This window comes from Saxophila tyrrhenica, assembly GCF_035928015.1.
Source record: "Saxophila tyrrhenica strain CCFEE 5935 chromosome Unknown scaffold_9, whole genome shotgun sequence".
NCBI lineage: Eukaryota > Fungi > Ascomycota > Dothideomycetes > Mycosphaerellales > Extremaceae > Saxophila > Saxophila tyrrhenica.
The window spans coordinates 205,157-223,295 of NW_027041741.1; the positions used below are offsets into that span (position 1 = coordinate 205,157).

Consider the following 18,139-nt stretch of genomic DNA (forward strand, 5'->3'; position numbering starts at 1 on the left):
GGAGGTGCGTCTCACCAAGCTCCCGTCACCTCCCTCGAAGCATCAGCCTAAAAATTTCGACAACCGGGTAGTGCGTGCTTGCCCCGTTTGTGCATGCGAGATCAGATCGCCTTCTCCCAATACTTCCACTATAGTTTGCGTCCATGCCCCTCTGTGCCACCACCGTCGGGCTGCTGTAGGCCCAGCGTGTCCCATGGTACCCTGAGCACCCGTAAGGTACCGGAGCGCAGTCCGATCCGTCCTCAAGGCGTAGGGAAGTGGTGCGATCATGAAGCTGTGGGCCATTGCAGATATCCATCTGTCCTTCAAAAGTAACAGAGACGAATGGGCGAAGCTCGAGTCACGAGGCGAAGATGATGGACTCATTCTGGCAGGCGATGGTGTGTTCTTACACCCTGTCGAGAAGAAATAGTAGCTGATATCTACAGTCGGCGAATCCCTCAAAACACTAAACGAAGCCTTCGAAGTCGCCAAACAACGCTTCAAACACGTCTTCTGGGTCCCGGGCAATCACGAGCTCTACACCTCCGCCACCGCGCCTGAAGATGAGCTCCACCTGCGCGGCGAGGCCAAATACATGGCCTGCGTCATGGCGGCCAAGAAGCACGGCGTCCTGACCCCCGAGGACGACTTCATGACCTGGATCTACGAGAACGAGGACGGCATCCAGGCCGGCGCCGTCATCTGCCCCGTCTTCACCCTTTACGACTACAGCTTCCGCCCTGATCACGTGACGCGCGAAGGGGCGCTGGACTGGGCGATGGAGGAAGGCATCAGAGCGACGGACGAGAGCCTGCTCTACCCAACCCCCTACTCTTCGAGGGACGAATGGTGCAACCGTCTCGTCCAGCAATGCGAGACCAAGCTCGACCGCGCGGCCGAGACCGGTTTACCACTGGTCATCATCAACCACTGGCCGCTGCGCGAAGACACCATCTTCATCCCCAAAGTCCCGCGCTTCACGCTGTGGTGCGGCACCAAGAAGACCGAAAACTGGCACAAAAAGTACCACGCCAAAGTCATCGTGACCGGGCACTTGCACGTGCGCCGTACTGACTGGATCGACGGCGTGCGGTTCGAGGAGGTCTCGTTGGGATATCCGCGGCAGTGGAAGGAGGCCAAGGACGCGGGGAATGATGTGAATACGATGATGCGGGAGATTCTGCCTGGACCTCACCCGCCGGAGCCTGGGATGGAGCCGCCGACGGCTTGGAGGGGGTTGGGGACGATTGAGCTCGAGCGGCCGCAGGTGAGGAGGCCGATGTTGAGGAGGTATACTACGACTACTTGAGGCCGTGGATGGGGGGCGGAGCTATGGCGTGGATGCATTGATTATGGTTGGCGGAATTCGGATTGATTGTAGGGATGGGTTGTGGCTTCACAGTGGGCAGGCACAAAAATGTGGAGTGCATCAGCCCATGGATAGATCGAGCGAGCTGGTCGAGACCGCAATGACATGATTTTGCTGGACCGGCAACGATGAGAATGACGGCGTCATGGGTAGCAGGCGCGGGACAACTGGAATGGCAGCTCTAGTTGTAAATGAATCTATTCCTGAATGAAATCTTACATCATGCCTCTCTCGATCTCTGCACTTGATGGAAGACGAGCTCGACGACCGTCTTACTTGAAGTTCTTCTTCGCCTTCTTCGTCGCATTGGCGGTCATCGGCACATTCTGTACGACGACCGAATGACCAGTGTTGCTCGTAACACGAATCCAAGCACTGCTGGCTCCCACCCCTGATGAGATCTCAAAAAAGTTGTATTCCGTCCGCTTCGCCGACTGCCACGACCGTCCCTTGTTCGTGGAGACCTCCATCTTCGACACGCGGTGGTTGGCATTGACGACTTGGGCCGAGAACCAGTACTTCGACACGCCAGACTTCATGTGGATCGACAGCGGTCCGGAGATGTGCGGGCACTTGACGTAATGCCAGTTGGTACCAATAATGCCCTGGCTGGGCGGAGCGAGCTTGCTGAAGGCGTCAGGGAACAGATCAAGGTGGTTAGGTCCACAGCCGGGACACTGGTCGACGATCATAGCGGTGATGCTCTTCCCGCCATGGCTGACTTTGACACAACCACCGCAGTTGGCGCCATTGTTCCAGTTGGAGTCGGAGAGCGCGGTGCCGTAGAGGCCCTTGGGGAGGTTGTAGGTGCTGAAGGAGCACATGCCGCCGTGGACATTGCCGCCGTAGAAGGTGGCTTCGCCGGAGAGGGCGCGGCGGGCGAGGGAGCGCTCGTCGATTGAGACGGCGGGGACGGCGGCCGCAAGGGCTGCGGAGAAGAGGGTGGTGAGTGTGAGGAGGGAGAGCATTTTGACAGGCCTGCCTGCTGTGGTTTTGAAAGAGTGACTTTGGTGAGGTGGTGAATGAGTGTAAGGGCTCTAGGCCGGAAGACAAATTCTTGATGAACTTGAAGATGGTGTTGAGAGACTTACCGTAGGAGCCCGAAGCTGGCATGAGGTCTATATACGTTGGAGTGAGGCCAATTTTACCATGTGGTGCTCAGACGGGATCTTCGTTTCATCTTGACAGGCGAGGCGCCTGGACCTTGACCCACTCACCAGATCTGTCTTGCTGGCACTTCGCTGTATGGCGCTGTGGAACACCTCATGCATCGGAGACTGGACCGTTCATTGTCTCCATAAACGCTGCGCTGAGGTACAGGGTAGCACTACGGATCGCTCGTTGAAGCAGGAGAAGAAGAAGCATGGTGGAAGAAGCAGGCTAAAGTGAATTTTGTGCGCACGGGCCTCAATGCGCGTGATATTCGCGATTTCGAGACCTCGACTCTGCCGGCTTCCACGACCTATGCTGAGACCACAACATACCATACTCGACAGCGCACGATGCTATCCCAATTCCAAGCGAGCTACCAGCGCGTGGAGCAAAGCCTGCAGCGGCTTACAGACTCGATCGCATCATACAACCCATCAGTGCGCGATGCAGACGAGCTCGTGGCAGCAGATGAGGCTGTGAATCGGGACCTTGACCAATGTATGCGCCAACGTGGAGGCACTGTCAAGAACATGTATTGACGAATAGCAGTGGTAACACACCAATCAAACTACCTCCGCATACAACAACTCCGCAAAGCCACCGAGGAGAACGACGAGCGCATCCGCTCCACAATCAAGCAACTAGCAGACGCGCGCAAAGAACTATCCTCAATCCCCTCCAGCATACCCCCAGACGAACCGCGACAAGAGATCAAAGTCGACGAGCTCCTAGCCTACGCCAAATTCATCAGCCCAACCACCGTCCCGCCCACCTTCCGACGAAAAGACGTCCCCATCCTCCCCAGCAAGAAAGAACCCGCGCAAGCGCAGATCTCCAACGGCATTGCCACCCCACCCGCCGGCGCGCAAGAAAACGGCAACGAACCCTACACGCGCATCGAGAACGTCGGCACGAAAGCGATGAGCAAAGAGCAGAAACAGATGATGCAGCCGGAACTGCCCTGGGTGCCGTGGCCGGAGCCTGGTGTCATAGCGAGTGGTGCGCTGGCGGAGATCCAGCGGATGGTGGAGAGTGGGCGGGATCCGGCGAGCGTGTTGACGGCGGAGGAGCAGGCGGAGAGGGATAGGTTGAAGGGCGAGGAGGAGGAGAGGGAGAGGCTGGCGCAGGAGGAAGCGGAGAAGCGGAGGATGAGCATGTTTGATACTGGGGCGGTGAGGCGGCAGACGTTTACGGATGTTTTTGATCCGGATAATGAGTAAAAGGCAGAATTGACAAGCTACACCGACGACTACCACAATAATGTACTTGGTTCTAGCGGGACAGACATGCGTCGCCTCAACTTCCTGCTAATCGTTGAGATCAATTCCTGTTCCTCGAGTTCGTCTACGTGGGTGCGTTCAAAGTACGCCGCTTTGTTTGAGGTCTCGATTTCGTAATGGAATGTCGGAATCAGCAAGATGTAGACGTACGGCAGGTTGGTCAACGTATTGTCACGAGCTGGACTCTGGGCTCGCCGACAATTCAACCGGAACGCATATACGGAGAGTGGTCCTGTCGTCACCACTGGACAAAGATCGACTTTCATGTCAAGTCCTTGCGAGGTGATCGCGAAGGGCTCGCTTGGACGAAGATCCCCAGAGGAACTGTACACGACGTCATTAGAGTCGGCGAATAAGTCCGGGGAGCGCGCAAGCAAGCCGGAGTGGTGTCGTCCAGAGCTCGAGCCGTTGATCGGAACAGCCCTGTCAAACATACAGGTTGGCGTCCGCCATGCAAAGATCGACTGATCGCGCGAATGTTTTAAGATCTCTTCTTGTAAACGCAAGAAAGCCTTGTTTCCCTCGCCATACAGAAGCGGCATGTTGATGCCAAAGATGCCAAGGAGGCAGTAGGCCCGATCTTCTATTCTGGTGGTTTGGCGTGTCGAAGCCCAGCTCATCCTTTGTGCAATGCTTGCTATTGAGAAGCCGCTCCAAAACCACCTGAGATCGTTCGTCGGGATGTTTGTGGCTGCAGACACCTCGTTCAGAAGACAAGGACCACATTTGAAAAACGGCTGATTGTGCTTGCACTCGCACTCGAGGCCATTCAAAGCGTAGCACCGATGTCCGACGACATCCCAGTCGGCGTTGCAGAAGACCACAAGTCTCGGCGCAAGGAGCTCTTGAAGCGTCCATCCTCTGGTGAACCATTTGCTGTGCTCGAACTGGCTCGTTCCGGGTTTCGATTGCACATCGGAAGCCAGTACGTCGTTGAGGTAGGCGAAACAGGTCACAGCTTTTCTATACCAAGACCACATTGAGTTGATGGCCTCCGATAGCTCCGCAGAGCTTCTTTTGTCGATGCAACATGTGCCAATCCACAGCCAGGCAACGCGCTCAGCCCAAGAGTCTCCAGCATCTTGCCATGAGCGGGCGAGCTGACACGCGGCGATGATCTTTTGATGACCTGGAGATCCGACATTGCGCTTCTTCATGTAGTCTTTGTACAAGACCTCGCCCTCGCCCCACCTATGCGACAGGATGAAGTACTTTGGAATGTCCTTCTCTGCAGCTCCAGCGTGTCTATGTTGATCAGCCGCATATTGGCAGGCAAGCACTCGTCGAAGATCTAGACGCAAGAGGCGAGCCGACAGTGTTGTTGAAAGTGCTCGTAATCCAGTCTCGACGGCTCCCGACACGGCGCTCTCGCTGCGGATCGATCAGAAGAACGAAGCGCTCTCCACCTGAGCCGCCAGGCCGCAAGTGCTCTCTTCTGCCTGCAATTCGAGACACCCGGTTAAAGCGTGTATTTGAAGGCAAAAGACGAGGAAGAAGGGAAGATGGTCAACGAACAAGGCTGTAGACCTCACCTGCCTACCTACCTCGCGCGCAAGGCTAGCTGTCCTGCATGAGTGGCTTCGAGCTCACCTGACCGGACCTGAGATTTGCCTGACTGGACGGAAGCACAGGCTGCGATCTTATCACAGCCACATACGGGCGCTGTCTAGGATGCTCCGACAGCAGATACATGTACAGCCTGACTCGTCTACAATGTGGTGGAGCACGAAGCAAAGGGTGAGGTTGCTTTCAGCCCAAGTTCGGGAGCCAGTCTTCCGACGTCTCTAAAATTAGGTCGGATGCCAGCACTTCCATATCAACACCATCAACACCATCTGATATTCATCACGCCACAATTCCACACAAGCCGCAAGCATCGCTTACAGCAGATCTACAGCTTCGAAGACTGCAGACAAGCATGATCTTCGTGGCCGACCCCAGATCTTCACCAAACGAGCAGCGCCAACCTGAAACGGAACAACTGCGCCCCTCACCAATCCCTGCCATCCACCTCACCTCTCCTGCAACACCCCCCAGACCCCTGTCAATAGCAGCAACCCCATCGAGAACAATACAAACGCCTCGAGTCCGTGAGTCTATGGCAAGTGCTTCTTATACCTCGACCAAATTTCGCTTTCAACGTTTTGAAGCTCGGTGCAAGCGCCCAGCATGCACGCACGCCGGTCGACTCAAAGACCTCCGTCCTCCTGCATCGTGCGTTGAAGTCGCTTTTCGTTACGTCCACTCGCTTCATCTATGTTTTGAAACTCTGGCCATTGGAGGGCGCGCTTCACGCGACACGGGACGGCAGAGTCGCATGCGATGTTTACCTCTGGACTTGGGATTTGCATTCTACCATGACATTACCGTTGGATGTCCGGCGGCAGGGTGAGGTGCTGCCACGCGACGATCCTGTGGCAGAATTCTGGTCGAAGATAACATCGGATATTGGAGGACTTTTGACGGCCGAACCTGCTTCTTCGACACAACTTGCATCTGCAGTACCATCTGCATCTTCCTCCAGCAATGCGCCGCCTGCCCCAGCGCAAAGTACGATTATGACAACCGAACTTCTCACGACGGTATGGCGGACTTCAGTGGTGACAGTGGAACGAACAACGAATGTCGTCGAGACGGCATCGGACCATGCGTCAAGCTCGGCATACACACCACTGTCTTCTGCAACACACACGCCAGTCGCTACTACCAAACAGCATTCGTTACCCAAACCAACCACAACCACCTCCAAAGCCACGTCCGGGACACCGACCATGACCGCGAGCTTCATCTCGCACAAATCAATGGCGACTCCAAACGTCGAACCAACCTCGACTGCGTCCAATTCGGATGCGCATCGAAAGCAAGCCATCATTGGCGGTCTAGCTGGCGCTATCGCAGGCCTAATACTCATCGGCATCCTAATAGTCTTCTTCCTCCGACGACGGCGGAAGCGCGAAGATGACAGCGATTCCGTGAGCGAGAAAGGCGGCATCCGTCCAGCCATTGCGAGAAAATGGAGCGAACTCACGGCGCGCGACCCACCACCAGCGGCCGTACTACCAGTGTCACAAGGCACCGATACCCCGGACTACGACGGAGGTGTAATCCGCATGAGCCTCGATCGCTGGCCACGACCCTACGCCAACGGCCAAGGCTATCGCGAATCGATGGGTCCTCGGAGACTACAAGTCATGAATCCTTCGCCCTCCCGCCCAAGTACACCACTAGGCCGCGGCTCCTCAGAATCCATCCCCAAATTCCTAGTCCGACAGAAAACCGCACTTGCGAACGTCTTCTCCGCCGCTCCACGCTCACGAGGCGACTCCACCGGCGAGTTGCCACATCAAAACCTAGCCGTCCCGACCATCTCCGTCGATCCAGCGCTCTCAACCGAATGTATCCCGCGAAACGCGCCCACACCATCCTTCCGCTCCTACCCCTCCGTATCCTCTTTGCCAATAGTCGAGCAACGACCCCCGGAAGACCCCTTCCTCACGCCCCCCGACGAGCGACTCGAAGACGAGCAGCTCTCTTCCACCCAGCCATCGCCGCGAAGACCGGGCATAACGCCTTTGCAAAGTGCAGGAAGGACGCTAAGTCATCTCGGCAGCGCGCTGAATCCTTTCCGATCGAGACGGGACGCGGCGGAGGGGAGTTTTGTGGAGAGCGAGAGGCAGTCGGTGGGGACGTTTTCGAGCAGGGGGGATCCGTTTCAGTATGATCGGCCGAGTTTGAGGGAGAGTGTTGCGCCGGATCGAGGCGAGACGGATGGCCGGTTTACGGTCTATGAGGGCACGTGAGAAGAAAGCTGTAAGATGAGCGAGATGTATGAGTAGTCAATGACTTTATGATAGCATGGCATGGGATGGGAGTGTTGGGAAAAGGAAAAATACCCTGGGACGAGTACAGCATAGCATTAATATCAAAGCATGAATTTCAAACCCACTGGACCTTCAGAGTCGTCACGGCCGTTCTTCGATGTGCTCTGATGTTGACTTCGATCTGCATCAGTCGTAGGAGCTCGATAAGGTATCCTCTAGGCCACCGTCGCAGAGAGGGCAGGGTTGTGGGAGTAGTGCTCTGCTTATTGGACGAGGAAGGCGTCTGCTGCCTTGTAAGGAGCGGAGGTTGGGTGGTGATGCTGACACTCGAGGTTATGCATATATGTCCAGAGACGAACATAACCAAAGGACTGGCTACCCGACCTTCCCACCGACTCTTCACTTCTATAGACATCGAAGAATATCGAAAGAAGTGCTTTCTCATCATTCAATCACGTGCCCATCATGACCAGAAACAGCTTAACTATTAGCGGCTTGGCGCGCCTCTCGAACGCGCCGCGACGCGGGTCACTTGAGGCAAACGCAACAACATCCACTTCCCCACCACATTCTCCGGGAACACTTACACCAGACACTCTCAACAACGACTCCTTCAACATGGCCGATCCGATGAGTGTCCTCACGAAGGGCTGCTTGCTGCAGTCCACCCTCGGCCAGCTGGAGGTCGAGCAGCCGGTGGTGCAGTGCGTGCAGGTGAAGCCGATGAACAACCAGAACAATGGGACGGAGCGGTGGCGGGTGGTGATGAGCGATAGTGTCAACTTCATGCAGGGCATGCTTGGGCAGCGTGAGTGGATCTACGGTATTGAATGCGAATGAAAGCAGCTGACCGAGGAACAGAGCTCAACTACCTCATCCACGAAAACAAGCTGCAGAAGGGCAACATCTGCCGCCTGTCGCAGTTCCAGACCAACTTTGTCAAGGACAAGCACATCCTCGTCATCCTCGAGGTGGAGATCTTGGATGAGTATGGAATGCCGGAGAAGCTGGGGCAGCCAGTGGCCATCGAGTCGAAGCCGCAGGATGGGATGGATGGTGTCAAGCAGGAACAGCAACAGCCTGGCAACATTGCAGGGAACGGATTCTACGGGAATAAGCCACAACCAGCACAGCCCCAGCAACCACAGCAGCAGCAGCAGCAGCAGCGCTCGCTCACGGTTCGTTCGGGCGGCGGCAGCGGCTCAAACACCACGATCTATCCCATCGAAGCCCTCTCACCATACACGCACCGCTGGACGATCAAGGCACGATGCACACACAAAAGCGACATCAAGACATGGCACAAGGCGAGCAGTGAAGGCAAACTGTTCAGCTGCAACTTCCTGGACGATACTGGCGAGATCAGAGCGACGGGATTCAACGAGGCGGTCGATGCGTGGTATGAAGTTCTGCAAGAAGGCAGCGTCTACTACGTCTCCAACCCCTGCCGCGTGCAGATGGCGAAGAAGCAGTTCTCGAACGTTAACCACGACTACGAACTCACCTTCGAGAAGGATACAGTGATTGAGAAGGCAGAAGATGCCGAGGGCGTGCCGCAGGTGACGTTCAACTTCACCAGCATTGCTGACCTCCAAAACATCGAAAAGGACAGCACGATCGACTGCATCGGCGTCCTCCAGGACATCGGCGAGGTCCAAGAGATCGTGTCCAAGACTACCAGCAAGCCCTACCAAAAGCGCGACCTCACCCTCGTCGACAACACCAACTTCACCATCCGCCTCACCGTCTGGGGCAAGACCGCCCAAACCTTCGAAGCCCCACCCGAATCCGTCGTGGCCTTCAAAGGCGTCAAAGTAGGCGACTTCGGCGGGCGCTCCCTCTCCCTGCTCGCCTCCGGCAGCATGTCCATCAACCCGGACATCGAAGATGCCTACACGCTCAAAGGCTGGTACGACGGCGCCGGCCGCAACGCCAACTTCCAGTCCCACGCCAACACCATGTCCATGGCCTCTGCCACCGGCGGCAACGAGAAGAACGCGCCCAAGACCATCCAGCAGATCAAGGACGACGGCATCGGCATGTCGGACGAAACGGACTGGTTCTCGACGAAAGCGACCATCATCTACATCAAGCAGGACAACTTCGCCTACCCCGCCTGTCTTACCGAGGGGTGCAACAAGAAAGTCATCCTCGTCTCCGAAGACCAATGGCGGTGCGAGAAATGCGACAAAACCTGGGACCGCCCGAATTACCGCTACATCATGAGCGTGAACGTCAGCGACCACACGGGACAAATCTGGCTCAGCTGTTTTGATGAGGTGGGGCAGCAGATGATGGGTATGAGCGCGAATGATTTGATGGCGGTGAAGGAGGAGGGCGACGATCGCAAGGTGGCGGATGCGTTTCAGGAGGCTATGTGCAAGACGTTTAATTTCAGGTGTAAGGCGAAGATGGATACTTTTCAGGATCAGCAGAGGTGAGTACTACTCATATCCCAGATATGTGATGAGGGGGGTGCAGGGCTAATGTGCGTGCGATGGCAGGGTGCGGTATCAGGTGCAGTACGCCAACGCGCTGGACTTTTCGCGCGAGGCGAATCGGTTGGCGGGCATTATTAAGCAGTATAGTCTTCAGGGGGACTCGTTGTTCGTGACCTGAGCGACTAAGAGGAGGCTGGGATGGGGTGATGTGGTGATGGCTTGCTGGGATGCGATGCGATGGATGATGGAATGGTTATGCTTGCGGCATGAAATGGGAAGCACGGAACAGATGCGGTTTCCTGGACTGACTGTACATTATCATTGATGCTATATAGGAGCCGGAAGCGGAATGATACCCTGGCTTCTTCTTTCAATGCGCCTGTCGCCTTTCGCCTGTCGATGTCGTCGTCACTGCTTCCGCCTACTTGAAGCCACTCCTCTCTTTCCAGCTCAATGCTCACAATTTCTGCCGTCAACTGATCCTCTCATCACAAGCACCCTTAGACCTCACGGCGCCAGCTGTCTTGAGCCATCGTACTGCACTCTCTTCGTCACCTCGTGAGCTCATTTGACCGCGTAGCTGCACCGAGCTCGACTGTTGCGAGGCCCTGGTCCACCATCACGGCCATCTCAAGGCCTGAGCAGGCTTCCTCATCCACCATGACCATGGGCAACATCAAGTCTCTCGGCACTGCTAGCCAATACATCTTCACTACAAATCCAAGACCAAATCCCCTCAAACCATAAATCGTTCATCTCATCCCCATCCCCCTCCGCTCAATCATCCCATGCCGCCTCTCCTCCGCCTCCCTGACCATCTCCGCACAAAGCCTTATACTCGGCGCCAAATGCGCCAGTCTCTCCAACTCCCCCACCACCTCCGCAATCACCGCGTCCATCTCCCGCTTCCCCGGCATCAGCGCCGCGAGCGTCTGGTTCACCGTCGCGCTCATCACGAGCAGACTTTGACTCATAATCGACAAAGCACCTTGCCAGAGATACGGGAGGTGGCCTTGGTGGTGTTCGGGTAAATACTCGAGCTGACGAATACAGGCGTCGAGGCATTTGCTGCAGGCCTCCTGCACGCCGGGTTCGGAGGCGACATTCTCGTCGGCGAGCACGGCTTGGATGTACGGGCGGAAGATGATGGTGCGACACGCGTAGTAGCGGAGGCGCAGGACGGTTTGGATTTGTGTGGCGGCGGGGACGCGCTCGCGCGGGAATTTGACGGGGAGGGGCAGGGATTCGTACCATTGGTTGAGCTGGTAGTCGAGCTCGGCGACGACGGGTTCGAGGGCGGCGATGGAGAAGGAGTTGCTGGCGCGGTGGGTGTAGGAGTAGATGAGGTGGGAGACGCGGTTGAGGAGGCGGCGGAGCGCGATTTCGGCGAGGAAGTACCAGAGGTCGTCGTTGCCGGGTGGGGAGTCGGTGCCGTTGCTGGACGCCGGGTCGTAGGGGAAGGAGCGGGGCAGGCGCATGGATTCTTCGAATTGCACGACGCCGGAGTGGGGGAGGTCGAGCTCGGCGAGCAGGTCGGATTCGATCATCAGGGCGTTCCAGTAGACGCGCTCCGAGAGCTCTTTGTGCGGGGCGGGAATGTTTTCGGCGGAGGAGAGGAGGAGTTGAAGTTTCATGGAGGAGTTGTAGAGGAGGTTCCAGGCCTCGAGCGGACGGACGAGGTACATCATGTAGGCGGCGGCGAGGATGTGGCATTGGGCGGAGAGGATGTCGTTGCGGGTGATGAGGTTGGGGAGGAGCGTCCAGGCGGCGGCGAAGTAGGACATGCCCGGGGCGAGCTGGCCTTGTGGGACGCGGGAGATGGACTGGCCGTAGTGCGCGGCTTGGCCGAGGGCGAGGACGAGCAGGCAGATGCAGCTCTCCGGGCCGGTGCGGAAGCCTTGGGACATGGCGGTGCGGTAGTGGGTGTGCCAGACGTTGGGGTCGACGACGGCGTACCAGCCGTTGACGTGGTCGAAGAAGGCGTGGACGTAGGGTGTGACGTTGGAGAGGTCGAGGGAGTAGTGGATGCCGAAGTCTAGAGGCGGTCTTGACATTTCTAGTTGCATCAAGACTTGCGGATCGCAAGGTCGGGAGATGAGGTCCTTAATGACCGGCCATTGTAGGAGATGTAGTGCTGGCGTAGTATGGCTCTTTGGCATGGTTGAGATGTTTGCCGACCACGTCCCGAACCCATTTAGAGGGAGTGGCTGCGCGCTCTGAGGTCCAGCGCTCGTTGTGCTCAAACGCTTGAGTCCACCACCATGCTCTTCCGTGCCGGTGGAGGCCGTATTGCTTGTAGCAGGAGAGATGGGGCCTGCCAGTAATCCTCCACCACTCGTCGGTGTAGTCATGTTCGACTGCAGTAACACTTCGATCCTCGACAACTGCTCCAAGATCAACTTATCACCAGCATCCAGCTTGATCCCGGGCTCCCGGTATACGCAGTCCGCATTCAGCTCGGAGCACAATCGACACTTGGGCCTGGCGCCATCGCAGCGCGACTTCCTGCTCCTACAGATCTCGCAGGCAATGGTGGCGCGGCGACGAGGGTAGTCCAATGGATCGCTCAAGGCTCGGAGGTTGGCTTCTTCACTCCCACTGTCAACATTCTTGACCTGGCCATTCTTCTCGTAGGACGAGCGCGCGCGCTTCAGCGGCGGACGCATCTCTGAAAGCTCGGAGTCGCTGGGCTGGGTGTCGCTGACGAGACCGGCATCCATCGTGTGGGCGAGGAAGAGGAGAAGAAAACCCAAGATCCTCCTCGTGCTGACTTACAACCTAGCAGAGGCAGTCTGTGGAGAAGCGGAAGATGGAGCCCCAGACGGATCGGCGGCGTGGGAAATTGAGCCTAAGCGAAGCGAGCAGGAATCGTGAACCGGGTCCCGCGCAGGAGGGTGTTGGCCTGGGGTGACTGCGGGTGTGGTGGCGCTCGTACTCGCTGACGCTTCATCTATCCTCCATGCAGGGCCGCACCAGCCCATTCCGCAATTCGACGGCGGAGACGCATGCGCCCTCGACCTGCTTCCGCCTTCTGCAGCGCCGGGACGGGTTGGAGGGGTCAAGATGTTCTCGAAGCCCAAGCGAAGGCGAGGCGAGTGCACATGGCTGAAGATGGCTTGACGCACGAGATGCTAGCGTGAAGCCGTTGGATCTAGCTCCGTCCACTAAGATTTATCCACTTTTCGACGGCGTCCGGGGTTAGCGAGAAAAAGTCTCTGTCCAGACACATCCTTCACACGCAGCAGGTACTTCTGCCTATACATATTCCCAGTAATGGCCAAACGAACAAACGAAAGCGAAGAGCTCGTTCCAGAACGGGCCATCAAGAAGGCGAAAAAGGAAAAGGAAACGAAGCACAGACACAAGAAAGCGGCTGTGAGAGATGTCGATGATGCAGCGGCCTCGCAGGATGTGCCTGCATTGGGTGATGGAGTGAACGGGGAGGAGACTGTGGAAAAGGAGTTGTCTAAAGAGGAGCGCAAAGCGATCAGGCGCGCGAAGAAGGAGGCAGCGAAGCAGAGTGGTGATGTGGTCAAGGACTCTGGTTACTCGAGTCCGGCTACCAAGGAAGAGAAGAAGGCGCTGAAGCGGGCGCTGAAGGCAGAGAAGAAGGAGAAGAAGGCGAGGAGAGCAAAAACAGATGGCGAGGCAGATGCCAATGGTACAACCACTTCACCGGATGCCAACGGCGCAGTGGCACAACCTTCAGTCAAGCCCTCGCAAAGTGCATACCTGGAACACGCAGAACTCTCCGCCTTACCGCAGACCGAAATCGACAAGTTCGTCGCAGATCTAGCACTGAGTATCGAAGACCCTCTGAACCAGCCCTACCGCCCGATCACCACCTTCAAGTACCTACCCGTCAAGGATGAAGCCGACCGCGCCCCCTTCGCCAGCTTCTCCTCGCCCACACCCATTCAGTCCGCATGTTGGCCTTACCTCCTTGCCGGCAGAGATGTGATAGGAGTTGCAGAGACTGGATCAGGCAAGACGCTGGCCTTTGGCTTGCCATGCATCCGGCACATCGAGAGTCTGAGCAAGAAGCAGCGACAAGCCATCAGCGCCTGTATCGTCAGCCCAACTCGCGAGCTGGCGATGCAGATCTATGAGCAGATGACTGGGCTCGCGAAGCCGGCGAATTTGAAGGTCACTTGCGTCTACGGTGGGGTGCAAAAGGACATCCAGAGGGAGATGCTCAGCGGCACGAATATCCTGGTCGCCACACCCGGCAGACTCAACGACTTTATCCAAGAAGGCGCCATCGACCTCTCCAAATCCACCTACCTCGTCCTCGACGAAGCCGACCGCATGCTCGACAAAGGCTTCGAAGACGACGTGCGCAAAATCATCTCCCAGACCTCCCCCACGGGTCGCCAAACCCTCATGTTCACCGCCACCTGGCCGCAGTCCGTCCGCAACCTCGCGAGCACCTTCATGACCACCCCGGTCAAAGTGACCATCGGCGACAACGCCTCCGGCGAACTGCGCGCCAATACCCGCATCTCGCAGGAAGTCGAAGTCATCGAGGATTGGGAGAAGCAAGGCCGTCTCATCGAGCTGCTGAAGCAGTACCAATCCGGCAAGAACAAGAACGACCGCATCCTCGTCTTCTGCCTGTACAAGAAAGAAGCCACGCGCATCGAGGAGTTTATTCGCAGAAGAGGCTTCCCCGTTGCTGGTATACACGGCGATTTGAACCAGCAGAAGCGGACAGAGAGCTTAGATGCTTTCAAGCGCGGCAAAGTCCCCTGTCTCGTCGCCACCGACGTCGCGGCGCGCGGCCTCGACATCCCCGCCGTCAAAGTGGTGATTAACGTTACGTTCCCGTTGACGGTAGAAGACTACGTGCACCGCATTGGCCGGTACGCTCCTCCCTCCTCCCCTTCCCCTTCACCCATACTAACTTTGTGGCACAGAACCGGCCGCGCCGGCCAATCCGGCAAAGCAATCACCCTCTTCACCACGAACGAAAAGGCGCTTTCCGGCGCGCTGATCAACGTCCTCAAAGCGGCCAACCAGCCCGTGCCCGAGGAGCTGATGAAGTTCGGCACGACGGTGAAGAAGAAGGCGCATGAGGCGTATGGGGCGTTTTACAAGGATCTGGGTGCCGAGGGGGAGATGAAGAAGGCTACCAAAATCACGTTTGATTGAGTAGACTGCTGGGAAGAGTGGGAAGTGGAAGGGGGATGGGGTAGAGAGTGATGTGGCAGTGGATTGCTGCGCCGCTATTGGCTGGAACTGAGGGCACGCTAGCTGGTGCTCGGATTGGCGTGGTAGTGAGCCCGCTGCTGTGACCACGACGACGAATTTGTGTTTTGGAGAAGAGGCGGAGGGACGCTGAGAGGGGATGGGTCGAGGTTGTGCAATGACGTAAATCAAGAATCGAACGCGTTGGCTGGCGCAGCTAGTCCAAGTTCTCCGTTTCAGGAGGATGGAGGTGGTGGTTGTATCACTGCTTGCATTTCCATGACCTCTCTCTCTCCCACCTCGAGAACTCCTCACGCCCGGTGTCTCATCGTGTAACGCTCCGCCGCCTTCTCGAAGCAAGCAACTTCGAAGCCGCCAACACACTCTCTGATCTAGGTTACTCACGACGTCGACCTCGGAGAAGAGGCGGAACAGCTTGCACAGCCCGTCGTCGTCCTGGCTCGAGACTTCTGGTCTTTCAAGTCCGGGACATGTAGACAGGTCGATAGGTTGTGCGGTGCGAACGAGCTGGACGCGGTTCGGTTTTGGGGGGGTATCGGACGTGAGGTAGCCGGGGTTTGGTGTTGCTGGTGGATGTGCTTGGGGGGGAGGTCTTGACGAGGGATGGTGAGGTGGAGGTGGTTCCACGATCGAGCTTGGCGGTGGAGTTGACGGCAGTGGATAGACTGATGAGGTCTGGCTTTGCTTTGCAGGCAGTCGGTGGAACATGATTATGCGTGATACCTGCTCATGTCTCTCCTCTTGTTCCACAGTCCTTAGTAGCAAGCATTTCTATCCCACCCACAAGCCCTTTCCCATCGTCTCAACGTACAACCCCTACCTCTAGTTCAACACCAACGGTCCATCCTGCCCATAATTCGACAGACTATTCCTCCTCTCCCCGGGCCGATTCACATTCCTCACCTCCCCTGCTCCCTTCTTACTACCCAACCTCTTCAAACTCTCCTCCGTCTCCCTGATCGCCGCTCCATCCTGCCCATCCACCTCTGCCCCGCCGCCATCAAACGCCGCCCCCTCCTCCTCAAAAGTATACGTCCGCAGCTCCGCCTCGTCCCACCACGGCGTGCTCTGCTCTCCCTTTTCATCCACGTCCCCGGTTAGGTAATGGTTGAAAAACCCATGCGCGACCAGCACGACCTCTTTCTCCGGCCGTGCCTTAATCCAACGGCGTAGCTTCGCTGCTCTCGCAATCAAAGCGGCTGGTTCGAAAGCGTACTCGCCTTCATGCACCCACCAGCCCGCGCCGACGTGGTCGAAGGAGATATTCGGGAACTCGGAGCGCAGGAGGGCGGGCTCGGAACCCGTGTCGCAGGGCGCGTCGCTGGCTTCTTCGGCGTAGGGGAGAGCGATGATGTGGTGGCCGCGTGAGAGGGCGGGTGCGAAGGTGAGGGTGCAGGTTTGCAGGGCGCGGCGGAGGGGGGAGGCGAGGAGGAGGTCGATCTGGTCGTGCTTTTAGCAATTGTTGGGGTGGGGGGTAGTGGGAACGGACGTTATCATGGCGGGTGAAGGCTTCGCTGCGCTCGCGACATTGGTCTTCGCCTTTTGGGGTCAGGGAAGGGTCGCGGATGTTATGGCCGTTTTCTGAGAGGCCGTGGTAGCCTTGGCCATGTCGCACTGCTGGATGTCAGCGGTTGGATGTGTGGTTGTGCATTAGCAACTCACTTATATGGAGGATGGGCGGCACTGTACGATATTGTCAGCGCCATTCTCTAGGTATTGGGGAACAGAGGACGCACTGATGTCGAGAGGACGAAGCTGAATAAGCAGCGACGTGCTCTTTGTGCTTGTGGCAGTGAAGTGAGCTCCATGGTGTTTATACTTTCGACAGCTCTCTTCATCCAGCCCACGTTGATCGATCTTCGCGGGTCAAAGGCTCGGGCGTCATCGTGCAGGTGGTTGCTTTTGGTTCCTGGCAGTGCGAGATCCTGCTAGCTGCATTGAGCTATCTGGAGCTCTGCCGTGTGGTGGTTGAAATTCCTGGCTGGATGTGTTGTGGCAAGGCCGCGCTGCGCAGAAGGTCGCCGGATGTCAAGAAATTGTGCGGATGGCGTAGCGATTGTTCGTAGTATTGAAATACATATCCAGCTCATGTAGCGCAGAAGAGTGTGCGAGATTGACTGAGAGTGAACCCCCTCATGACATACATTTCAGCGTGTGGAAAGGCTCTTCACCTGAGTCTGCCTGTGTCCTGCCGCAGCAAATGCACTCTCACGACTAAGATCAACGTTCACTGTGCATTGGATGTTGTCGGTGAGTATGTCTCAAAGAAGTCTCTTCTTCAGATGCAAGCCTGGCGGCTCACAAGCTGATGAAAAGATTGTTCGCGTCTCAAGGAAGTAGTGCGATACCAAGGACACGGTGCCGCTGCACATGAGCAAGCCCAGAGGTGCGGCGACGGGTTGCAAAAATAAGAATAATCTTGAATGAGTCCGTAGACTCGTTTCAGACTGTGAGAGGTGTTAGCAGATGTCGGTGTGGCGGGTGAGATCGAGGGTTGTGCTTACGATTAAACTGAAAAGAACAGATACTACACTTGATCTTTTGGAGGTGTCAGCAGGTGCATGAGGTTGTGGTGGTGTTGTAGTAGGTACTGACCTAAGCCAAAAGGCAAAGAGAGCTGAAGAAAGGAAGTAAACTCGGTGGCCGCAGAGCAGCTGCATTTATATTCCCAGATCGGTGGGGCTCGTTAGTGCGTCTGAGATGTCTACGACCGTGATGCCGTCTACATCCCCGTCGGCGGTCCAACTAGTCGTGGTCGTTGGGGGATGCCGGAGGGCCACTTCTGAGGCTAGGGATCACTTCTGGGTCTTGGGAACTTGCGGCAGTCTGGTAGTGATCCCGTATCTAAGCTGAGAGCCTCACTGATGCTTCCATCAACGCAGGTAG

General features: G+C 56.9%; 7 protein-coding genes across 7 annotated transcripts; 4 read left to right on the forward strand and 3 right to left on the reverse strand.

Annotated features, from left to right (window-relative positions):
• Window positions 1-268: 268 nt before the first annotated feature.
• LTR77_005992 (uncharacterized protein) lies at window positions 269-1,291 on the forward strand (the record flags this gene model as incomplete). Its single annotated transcript, XM_064803234.1, has 2 exons — window positions 269-380; window positions 429-1,291. The coding sequence occupies 2 exons, from the start codon at window positions 269-271 to the stop codon at window positions 1,289-1,291; spliced, it is 975 nt and encodes a 324-aa protein (XP_064658149.1).
• A 332-nt stretch (window positions 1,292-1,623) lies between these two features.
• Window positions 1,624-2,464, reverse strand: LTR77_005993 (uncharacterized protein; the record flags this gene model as incomplete). The annotated part of the gene is made up of 2 exons (XM_064803235.1): window positions 1,624-2,333; window positions 2,443-2,464. The coding sequence occupies 2 exons, from the start codon at window positions 2,462-2,464 to the stop codon at window positions 1,624-1,626; spliced, it is 732 nt and encodes a 243-aa protein (XP_064658150.1).
• A 389-nt stretch (window positions 2,465-2,853) lies between these two features.
• LTR77_005994 (uncharacterized protein) lies at window positions 2,854-3,723 on the forward strand (the record flags this gene model as incomplete). The annotated part of the gene is made up of 2 exons (XM_064803236.1): window positions 2,854-3,001; window positions 3,053-3,723. The coding sequence occupies 2 exons, from the start codon at window positions 2,854-2,856 to the stop codon at window positions 3,721-3,723; spliced, it is 819 nt and encodes a 272-aa protein (XP_064658151.1).
• Window positions 3,724-6,140: 2,417 nt separating this feature from the next.
• On the forward strand, window positions 6,141-7,583 carry LTR77_005995 (uncharacterized protein; the record flags this gene model as incomplete). Its single annotated transcript, XM_064803237.1, has 2 exons — window positions 6,141-6,171; window positions 6,205-7,583. 2 exons carry the CDS (start codon window positions 6,141-6,143, stop codon window positions 7,581-7,583), a joined length of 1,410 nt encoding a protein of 469 aa, XP_064658152.1.
• Window positions 7,584-10,797: 3,214 nt separating this feature from the next.
• Window positions 10,798-12,765, reverse strand: LTR77_005996 (uncharacterized protein; the record flags this gene model as incomplete). Its single annotated transcript, XM_064803238.1, has 1 exon — window positions 10,798-12,765. One exon carries the CDS (start codon window positions 12,763-12,765, stop codon window positions 10,798-10,800), a length of 1,968 nt encoding a protein of 655 aa, XP_064658153.1.
• Window positions 12,766-13,318: 553 nt separating this feature from the next.
• On the forward strand, window positions 13,319-15,196 carry DBP3 (RNA-dependent ATPase; the record flags this gene model as incomplete). Its single annotated transcript, XM_064803239.1, has 2 exons — window positions 13,319-14,907; window positions 14,962-15,196. 2 exons carry the CDS (start codon window positions 13,319-13,321, stop codon window positions 15,194-15,196), a joined length of 1,824 nt encoding a protein of 607 aa, XP_064658154.1.
• Window positions 15,197-16,075: 879 nt separating this feature from the next.
• Window positions 16,076-17,061, reverse strand: LTR77_005998 (uncharacterized protein; the record flags this gene model as incomplete). Its single annotated transcript, XM_064803240.1, has 2 exons — window positions 16,076-16,693; window positions 16,990-17,061. The coding sequence occupies 2 exons, from the start codon at window positions 17,059-17,061 to the stop codon at window positions 16,076-16,078; spliced, it is 690 nt and encodes a 229-aa protein (XP_064658155.1).
• Between the last annotated feature and the right edge of the window lie 1,078 nt (window positions 17,062-18,139).